Genomic DNA, 10044 nt, shown 5'->3' with positions numbered 1-10044 from the left:
CCATCACAGGAGCCCACTTCTTCCTCCAAACCCCTAAGCTCCATCTTCTATCTGGTTTGCATGCTTAATTAATTAATTTATTTATTTTTTATTTTATTTTATTTTTTTTAGAAAGAGGGAGAGAGAGAGAGAATCTTAATATTTATTTTTTTTAGTATTTGGCGGACACAACACCTTTGTTTGTATGTGGTGCTGAGGATCGAACCTGGGCCGCAGGAATGCCAGGCGAGCGCGCTACCGCTTGAGCCACATCCCCAGCCCCCTTAATTTAAAAATAGAACAAAAAGGAGAAAGATTTCTGGATAGAAATATAAATAACTCAGCTCTCGGAGCCCATCCAGTTCTAGTGCCTTCCCAGGGCTTCCTTGGCCTTCACTCATTCACTAAAGTACTAGACTTACCCCAGGGGTGACACCTCTTGTCTGTGATAACTTCCTGCCACCTTGGCGCACATTTCCCATGGGGAAATAATGCAGGGAAATCTCCCTAATCATTCTCCCAAACCTAAGCCCAGCCCCTTAGTGCCCTTTTGGAAGAGGAAATCTGAGGCTCTTTCTCTCCAATCCTTCACTGACTTTTGGCCATGGCTTTGACCTTGGGCCTGAAGTAGGTTTGTCGGAAGAAGTGGGCAAAGATGATGAAATAGGTGGCATACAAGACAAAGGACCAGGCGAATTCTTCCACTGTGATGTAGCACCCTTGTTCCTGCCTCCAGATGAAAGTCAGGATGCCAATGATGGCTCCTATAAACATCTGCAGGATCTGCAGGCTGGTGATGAGCATTGAAAGCATCCTGGGGCACTTCACTTTGGCAGCCTTCAGAGTGTAATAAGTGTACATAATGGCATGTACACCGAAGTTCATGGTCATGAACCAACCACCTGAAGGTACTTTGTTCTTGTATCCAAAGCTTGTGAATAGTAGCACTGTGCTGTGGTGGTACCAGTGCACAAAGATGAGTGGTCGCTTGCGCAGGATGATGAAGGCTGTGTCTCCTGGGAGATAAGAAGTTATAGCTGGCAAACCTCCCAGTGCTAGGACCACCCTCTACATTGGGTGTAGGGGCCCAGGAGGAATTCTCAGGGCGGGGAGGAGTTTTTGTGGCAAAGAACCTGAAGAAGGGCTTAGGTGACATGTGTTGTTAGGACCTAGAGGTGGGGAAGGTATTCTCCATATGATGAGTGAGGGGAGGGCTCTGAGGAAGGGTGTGATTCACTGGGCACCAGAGAGACAAAGTCTTGTCACTCACCAAGTTCAATGATCTTGCTGAGAAGAAAGACACAGGACCAGAATCTGATTATGGCATTTTCAATGTAGTTGGTGAAGCACACAGTTTGCTTCAGGCCCCCCCTAAGTAGCACAGTCCCCATATAGCCCCATGTTCTCACTGCCCCCAGGATACTGAAATGGAACAGAGAAAGAGAGTGTAAGGCATCAATCCACCCCTTCCCCTAGCTTGACAAGGTCACTAAGTCTTGTGCTCCATCACCTCCTTACCCTTGCAGGAGGAATAGATCACAGATTCTGAGATCCTGGAGCCAATTTGATAGATTCATCCAGTATTCCACAGGAAATGAGGGTTGGAAAATACCAGGGAATGTGAAGGGAGCTGAGACTGAAAGTAGAGTTAGTGTTCTTGGGATGGGGTGGAAGCCTAAGAAGTGAGTAGCAGTTTGGGGAAAATCAAAGGATTTGGGGGAAGAAAACATGGGAAGGAAGGACTGGGACAGTCTTTGGAGAGGGTGTTAGTTGCTGACAGTATTAGAGGCAGGTAATTGAACCGAGGGGTGCTTAGCCACTGAGGCACATCCCAGACCTTTTTATTTTTCATCTTGAAAGAAGATCTCGCTAAGTTTCTTAGGGCCTCAATAAGTTGCCAAGGCTGGCTTTGAACATGTGATTCTTCTGCCTCTGCCTCCTAAATCTTTGGGATTACAGGCATGTGTCACTATGCCCTGCTGAGGCTATAGAGATTGGAAGTACAGATTCCATGAGTGCAAAAGGGATGGAGCAGAAATTGCCAGGTTGGGGTCTAGAAAAGAAGGAAAAAAGGGCAATATAGAAGAAGGTAAAAGTTGGGAGTCAATAAAACTGAGTTTCTGGAAAGTTTTAAGGGATGGAATGGAGGTCTAAATACTAGGTAGGAGGAGGGACTACCTTACCTGAAGATTGCAAGGCAGAAGGACCAGAGGATGAGAGGTCCCTGCAGGTTGAAGCCTTTCCGATCCTTCATGTAGTTCTGCCCCACAACAATGAGCAGCAGGTATATCAGAACTATGAAGAATGAGGTTGTCCTGGCAGGCAGAAGGCAGAGATGGGCTAAAAGGTGGCTGTTGGTCAGAGGAATGCCCACTCATCTCTCCAGGTTACTGTCTAGATTAGAGTTCCAACTCTGCCACTTACTAGCCATGTGATATTTTGGTTTTCTTATTTGTAAAGGTGGTGGGAGGTCCTCTCCTGACCATGTTAATTATAACACAGGGTAGGGGCTATATCCAAGGTGATTATTGCATTCTTTATTAGGCTGGAAACTGATGACCATTGGCCCATGACCCAGGGCTGTGGTGTAAGAATGTGGCAATAGCTTCTGCATTGGTTGGTTTGTGGCAAATTGGCTTGAGCACAAAGTCAGCCCAAAGACACCTCTGGGGTAGCTTTAGGGCTAAGCCAGAGAGCCCCGGGAAAGCTTGGAAGAACTCCCTGGTTTTGTTTCAGTCTCCACAGAAAAGATGATGGGGCTTTTAGGGAGCATGATAATTAAGTAGAGCAGGTTGGAGGGGTTCTAATCAACCTCATTCTTCAGCTACCCGTTCTCTCTACACTCATTCTTTGGCTTCTGTCTCCTCCCACACCCTGCTCCCCATACTCATTTCTGCATCCTTTCTTTTAGCTCTAATCTCTTCGAGGTGCCACACTACCTGCACCTTGGACAACGATGGGTTGGAGCTAGTATGAGGGGTCCTATAACTTTGCTCTTTAAGAAAATCATTGCTGGCCTTCAGCCTACCCCGAACCCTCACCCGGACCAAACAGTAGGGTCTGCCCACCGCACACACACACACACACACACACACACCTGGCCCTTCCCCATTCCCAGGTCTCACCAGTATTCTTCTAAAAAGGGCCTTAAATCCTGGAACATCTCGAAGTTATAGGGCTGGAACAGTTGCCCCACTTCGTGCGAAACATTCATAGCTGTGACCATTTGGTTCTGCAGGCGTCCAGGTCCAGGGCTTGGAGGGCTGATAAAGAGACTGCGGGGTGGAGGACAAAATGAACCTCAGAGCGGGACTGAACGCAGCCAGGACAGAAAGAAAATTCCTGGGAGAGGCAGGAGGGGCTCGGAACTGGGTGTGAGCTACAGTCCAGCCGGCTCGCGCCGCCGCCGCCGGGGTATATAATGCGAATTGCTGAACTGCGGGCCTGACTGTGCTCGGCCCCCTCCCCGCGCTCGGCCGTTATCCAATCTTGGCCGAGATACGCCCTGGTCCCGCCTCTGGGCCACACCCTTCCCTGCATCCATCATCCCTGAGGGCCCCGCCCCTAGGCGCCCGCCCAGCCCCGCGAGGCCCTGAATCCTATAGTGGGCCCTGGCCCCGCCCACTTTGCCACCCTTTTCTCCATCATCACTTCCACTGCACCTGCTTGGCTCATCCTCCACGGCCTCGCAGAGAACTCAGCCCTGCTGGCCATAACCTTTGACTCAGCTTGCTTTAATCTTAACCTTCTTGGCAGTGAGAATAAAGTGGAGGTGTCCTTGGCCATGGTGCCCTCACCCAGAGATGGGGGAGGCAGTTTCCAGGATCCTTGAGATAATGGGAAAAATAGGCGTGGGATGAGGAAGAACTAGGCTGGGCAATGAAGAGCTCCTGTAGTCCCTTCTGCCTCCGAGCTTTGGATCTCTGGTTGTGGGTGGAGGGAGATGAACTTTAATCAATTTCATTATTGAGGTTGTTGATGTTGACGTTTGAGGAGGCGGTTGTTGAAGCTGTTGTGGTTTCTTTATAGTTTCCTGAATTCCTGAACTGCTCCTGTCTGACTCCCAGTAATAACCTTGCAGAGGGAAATGGGGTCACCCCCTGGGCTTCTGAAATTATTGTGTTTGGGTTTCCCAAATGTCTCCTAGGGTTCAAGGAACCAGAGATCTAGTGCATCTCCCCAAGGCCTGCTGTTTACTCTCTTCAGTCTGTGCTTGTCTAATAAAATCTAATTCTTTTCCCCCTATATGCCCAGTCCAAAAGAAAGAAATGTTTTAAAACTTTTAAGAGCTTACTTGGCTATTCCTTATTTCTCTCCTACTCTTTATGAAAACAAAAGAGAACTACAAGACTTGAGGCAGTTAGAGATAAGATGGAAATTTGCAAGACAAGTGCTAAGAAAAATAAATGCAAAATAGTTAAAATCAAAATATGTAAATAAGCAACTATGCACAGTAAAGCCCAAAGGCTCTGGAACCATGGGAGCCAGGTAGAGATCTAATTCCACTTCCCTATCTATGGAAGGGTGGAGTAAAAAAATTCTGTTCATGCCATTTAATTGACCCAAATGTACATTCCTTTCTCTCTGTAACTCATCCCCTTTAACCTGATTACTGCAACCACCACTGTAGTTACCTTAACTGGCTGTACCACTGCCTTCTTTAATACAGTGCTTCTCTTTTTATTGCACTGAAATCAGAAAAAAAAAGTTCCCAAACCCAGCTGATTAGCAGATTCCTGAGCCCCTACCCAAGAAATTCTGACTCCATAGATAATCCAGACAATACTTTGATAACCAACACTTTCTGTCCTATTATCCAGAAAATGATTGACTAAAACCTAAACTAGGTCATGCTGCTTTTTAGTGGCTTCAGTGGCTCCTGATTGCACCATTAATTAATTGTTTTGTGTTGCTATAACAAAATGCCTGAGGCTGGGTACTTGATAAATGAAAAACAACCAAGATCTGACAGCCATACCAGAGGTTATTCTGGCTGCACCATAATATGGTGGATGGCATCTCATGATAGGGGCACATCTGAGAGTGACCACATAGTGAGAGAAGAAGCAAAAGAATGAGGAGGGGCCAAGCTCACTCTTTTATAACAATCAACTCTTGTGGGAACTAACCAAGCTCTGCAAGAACTACATTAATCTCTATCAAGGGCCCCCATGATCTAATCATCTCTTAAAGACCCCCACCACCTCAAAACCATTACATGGGGGTACCATGCTCCTAGCAAATGAATTTCTGGAAGATACACTCAAACAATATTCAAACCATAATAGCAGTCTACTTGTTATGAGATCTGAGTTCAAGTCCCAGTGCTACCATTAACTATTGGCTATATGATTTTAGGCAAGTTACCTAACCTCTCAGATTAAATATTCTTCAACAGCAAAATGTAAATAGTTACACTTGCTTGCCTACCAAGGTTGGTATCAGTTTCCAATTCAGATAATGTCAGTGACAAGATATTCTGGACTAGACACATGGAAGTTGGAAGTTTACAAATGCATAGAGAAAAAGTACTCAGTCTTGGATTTCTCTCGAATGAAACTGTTTTACCTTTTCTTGTGTGAAGTTTAATGATGAGGCTTGGGGAAGGTGTGTGTGGAAGAAGGAAAAAAAAAGGAAAAAATTTCAGAAACCTTCCCTAACCTTTGAACTTGTTTTGGTACCCCTATTACTGCTTTCATAGCATGCTATTTCTTTCTTTCAATGATAATTTAAAATTACTTAGTTGTTTTAGTGATTTATTGATCAATGCCAGTTTTCTCTACTAGTCCTTGAGATCCATGAATGGAAAGAATATTTCCATTATTACTTAACATCATTCTCCTAACACTAGGCACATAGTGTATATTCAAGAAATATTAGTTGCGTCAGGTATAGTGGTTCACATCTGGAATCCCAGGAACTCAGTAGGTTGAGAGACTGGAGGATTCAAGTTCAAGGCCTGGCTCAGAAAATTTAGCAAGGCCCAAAGCAACTTTGTGAGACCCTGTGTCCAAAAAAAAAAAAAAAAAAAAAAAAAAATATATATATATATATATATATATATATATATATATATATATATATATATATATATAAAGGCTAGGGATGTGGCTCAGTAGTAAATAGTAAATATCGTCTGGGTTAAATTCCTAGAGGAAGAAAGGAAGAAAGAAAGAAAGAAAGAAAGAAAGAAAGAAAGAAAGGAAGGAAGGAAGGAAGGAGGAAGGAAAGGAAGGTAGGTAGGTTGGTTGGTTCATTGCATGAGAGATTATATGGAAGAAATCCTTAGTCAGAAAATCTGGGTGATACTCTTTGTTTTTCCAGGATAAATATTCCAAGCTCATCTTCTCCTGAAAGAGTCAGCAGAAAGGAAGAATTGGTAACCACAGCATGGTGCAAGCAAGATGGACAACTCAGGGTATGGCTTTGGAAGTTTACATAATACTAGTCACTTAACATATTAGGTGATGCGAAATAGCTGCCTACTATGTCTATGCATTCTCAGTCCAACTTCTTTCCCCATTTTCAAACATTTATTTGAGGGTTGGGAGTGTGGCTCAGTGAAAGAGTGTTTTCCTGGCCCTTGGTTTGATCCCTAGTACTGCAGAAAGAAAAGAAAAATGTTAATTTGACATCTCCAGTATATTTTGGTAGCATTCTCAGCAAAATGAATAATAGTATTTATTGCCTCCATTTTATTTTATTTTTTTTAACAATTGATCATTATATTTAATATTCATAAGCAAACCCATAAAAACTGGAGGTCTTCCAAAGATTCATTCAGTATTTATTTTCAAAGTAGAAATAATATTTTTAAAAGGTGGCATAAAGAAATGCCCTCCCTGTAATTCCTTCCATATGGTGATTCTAGGTGGTGATGGGGGTTATTCCTTATTCTAGAAACATTTCAGGAAGCACTAAAACAGAGGATGACAGAAAGTATAAAAAAGTTGTGTTCTGAAGATGAATCATATAAATTTGCTTTGCGAAGGACAGTTTCTTGAAGCTGCAGACCCAGGATTCCTGGCTACAAAGGATGAGAGTGCCCTGGTCCTCACTGTTGTTAGGACCTGGGTAGCATTTCTTCCATGTCTGCAACAACATAAGAGACAACAGTCCAAACAGCGGCAGCAATGTTCATCTGCTTTGGATCCATGACAGTCATGGTGTCTCCATGGGAGTGATGGAAGGCGAAATATTTATATAAGTCATCACGTAGACTGGCACCAGGCACTCCAGCTTGGATCCAGAAGCTAATGTCCATCCCTTCGCCATCACTGAAGACCTGGGTGACATTGAGGGGCTGCAGCAGGCGCATCACCTCCTTCATGATGGCCCTGGCCTTGTCACTGCCAGTGAATTGCAGCCCCGTGGGTAAGAAGGTTCCCGAGTCAGACTCCATCACCAGACTGTAGTTGGAAATATTTACCTTGTGTGACTGATAGTACTGGGAGGCGCCAATTCCACCTTGTTCCTCTGCAATCCAGAGCACTAGGCGCAGAGTCCTCTTTGGACGGAGCCCGAGATCTTTAATAAGTGAGAGTGCTTCCCATGATATGAAGGCTCCACCACCATCATCCATGGCACCCTGCCCAACATCCCAGCTGTCCAGATGTCCACTGACCAGCACAACTTTGGAGACTGCTGTGCCTGTGCCCACAGTGACCCTTGCTGGGCTCCAGGGGGACAGGGCTCAGGGTGCTGTCTTCTTCATCATTCAACCCCCAGAGTCTTAAGAGCACTCAAGCTAGTTTCCTCCAGGCCCTCTCCTTCCTAGGGCACTCTATTGCCTCCATTTTAAAGATGTTGTTTTGAAGATTCCAAGCTGGCCCCATTGATTTAGGCTATTTTTCACAACTACTATTTATCTAATCTCCCAGGTTAGGAATTATGTTTTTTTATTCTTCCATATGACACAAAGTTCTATCATTTCTTCTAGAAGTGGCCTGGTCATTAGGATGTCTCTATGCAAGCTGGGTGAAGTGGTGTAGCATGTAATCCCAACTACTCTGGAGGCTGAAGCAGGAAGATGGCAAATTTGAGGCCAGCCTTGACAATTTAGTGAGACCCTGTTTCAAAATAAAAAAATAAAAGGGCTGGAGACATAGTTCAATGATAGGGTGCCCTTGGGTTCAATTCCCAGTATCAGGGGAAAAAAAAAAAAGGTTAGAGATGGTAAATGTTATATTATGTATCTATAACTACAATTTTAAAAATATTTTAAGGGAGAGTCACAAAATAAGTGTATAGTTTTAAATAGGAAAGATAAAGAGTTAAATGTACATATTACACAAAAAGCTTATTTATAGTCTCACCTATAACCTTTGATACATGGCTAAGGACACAAACAGGCTCATTTTATGTGCTCCAGTGCCTTCAAATGTACTGCTCATTTGCTGCCATAAAGGTACACTTGCAAAGCACATAACTTTATGTCCCTAGTATTGAGAGAAATAAAAGACTCAACTTCCTTAGTAATTAAGGGAATGCAAATTATGGACTATGTATAGTATGTTCCTGATTAACAGCTATTAAATGAAACAAAAATTAAATACTGAATGCTGTTCAAAGCACTGAGGAACAGATTTATTAAAACTTGGCTAGTAGCCAGGTTAATTGATACAATCCTTCTGAAAACACATTTAGGTAATACTTAGCAGGAGCCAGCTGGTTTTAACCCAGTGAAGTAAACAAAAAAGAAAAGAGAGTTTATATGTATTAAAATACTTATGCCAGTGGAACTTAAAATAATACAGAACTGGAATCAATCCACAAATGGATGATTAAATTATTTAATACTAATGTCACAGAACACCTTATATCTACCAGAATGTAGAAACATGAAACTATATTTATAAAATAATATGAAATAAAAACAATATTTAAATCCATATCTACTATATTACCTCAATTATCTAAAAGTTATGATGTCTTTAAAGGTGAAAGTTGAAAATAAACTCTAAAATGTAAAATAATTTGATGGGGTGGGTGAGGTATAGGCCAAAACTTATAGGTATTTTAAATTTCTTTTCATGTTTTCTTTTTAAAAAGAGGTGCATGTCACTACACCTGGCAAAAAGTGCTGTTAATGATAGGAAATTCTCAAGATGTAAAGTTAAGTTTTTAAATGCAGAGGGAAAGAATATTTGTAAAATTTTTGTTGAGAAAAATATTGAAGAAAACAATGTAGAGAAAGAAGATTAGACAGAAATGCACCAAAATGCTAATAGACTTTGTCTCTGGATGGTAGAATTTTTAAATTAGTTTTACAATCAGTAAATGCTCAAAACTAATAATAAATAAATTATTGAAATTTCTTGAATTTAAGTCTTTTTCTTCTTCCTACCTCTTTCTTTTTTCTTTGGTGCTGGGGGCCGAACCCAGCTATCCTGGAGACTGAGGTGGGAGGATCACTTGAGGCCAAGAGCGTGAGACTAGCCTGTGGGAGGCCGGCACAGGGGATGTGACTGGATGACATGACACAGAACCATAAAGAAAGAAAGAAAAAAAAAAAGAATTTTAAGACAGCAACAACAGAGCATCAAACCAACATCTCTTCTTAGTTCTGTAAAACAAATAAGGTCGCGGAGCAAATCGAAATCCTCCCAAACTGGAGAGGCAGAGGGGCAAATACAGAGAATTATAACATACCAGAGCCGAGATCTCTAAGGGAAACCAGTGAGGTAGGAAAACCTGAACTAGGTGCTAGTACACATGATAGGTGTACAAGAATTTTAAAAATCCAGGAGGAGCCCAGTGTGATGGTACAGGCCTGTAATCTCAGCAACTCTGGAGGCTGAGACAGAAGGATTGCAAGTTGGAGACCAAACTTAGCAACTTAGCAAGGCCCTAAGAACTTAGCAAGACCCTGTCTTTTTTTTTTTTTTTTAGAGAGAGAGAGAGAGAATTGTTTTTTAATATATATTTTTTTGGTTATTGGCAGACACAACATATTTGTTTGTATGTGGTGCTGAGGATCGAACCCAGGCCGCACGCAAGCCAGGCGAGCGCTACCGCTTCAGCCACATCCCCAGCCCAAGACCCTGTCTTAAAATAAAAAATAAA

General features: G+C 42.6%; 1 protein-coding gene and 1 pseudogene across 1 annotated transcript; both read right to left on the bottom strand.

Moving 5' to 3' along the window:
- Window positions 1–567: 567 nt before the first annotated feature.
- Window positions 568–3205, bottom strand: Elovl3 (ELOVL fatty acid elongase 3). Its single transcript, XM_076835212.1, has 4 exons — window positions 3105–3205; window positions 2163–2294; window positions 1250–1401; window positions 568–995 (listed from the first exon to the last, which is right to left on the bottom strand). The coding sequence occupies exons 1-4, from the start codon at window positions 3203–3205 to the stop codon at window positions 568–570; spliced, it is 813 nt and encodes a 270-aa protein (XP_076691327.1).
- A 3660-nt stretch (window positions 3206–6865) lies between these two features.
- On the bottom strand, window positions 6866–7606 carry LOC143381428 (carboxypeptidase Q pseudogene; annotated as a pseudogene).
- Window positions 7607–10044: the final 2438 nt, after the last annotated feature.

Source organism: Callospermophilus lateralis, chromosome 15 (genome assembly GCF_048772815.1).
Source record: "Callospermophilus lateralis isolate mCalLat2 chromosome 15, mCalLat2.hap1, whole genome shotgun sequence".
NCBI lineage: Eukaryota > Metazoa > Chordata > Mammalia > Rodentia > Sciuridae > Callospermophilus > Callospermophilus lateralis.
This window is presented reverse-complemented; position numbering and strand designations above follow the sequence as displayed.

Excerpts from the sequence above, each read along its gene's own strand:
- Elovl3 (XM_076835212.1), bottom strand. The coding sequence starts at position 3,205 with ATGGTCACAGCTATGAATGTTTCGCACGAAGTGGGGCAACTGTTCCAG. Across the intron at positions 1,402-2,162 it reads TTCTGCCTTGCAATCTTCAG|TATCCTGGGGGCAGTGAGAA; the intron begins GTAAGGTAGTCC and ends GTTCCATTTCAG. Across the intron at positions 996-1,249 it reads CAGCAAGATCATTGAACTTG|GAGACACAGCCTTCATCATC; the intron begins GTGAGTGACAAG and ends CTTATCTCCCAG.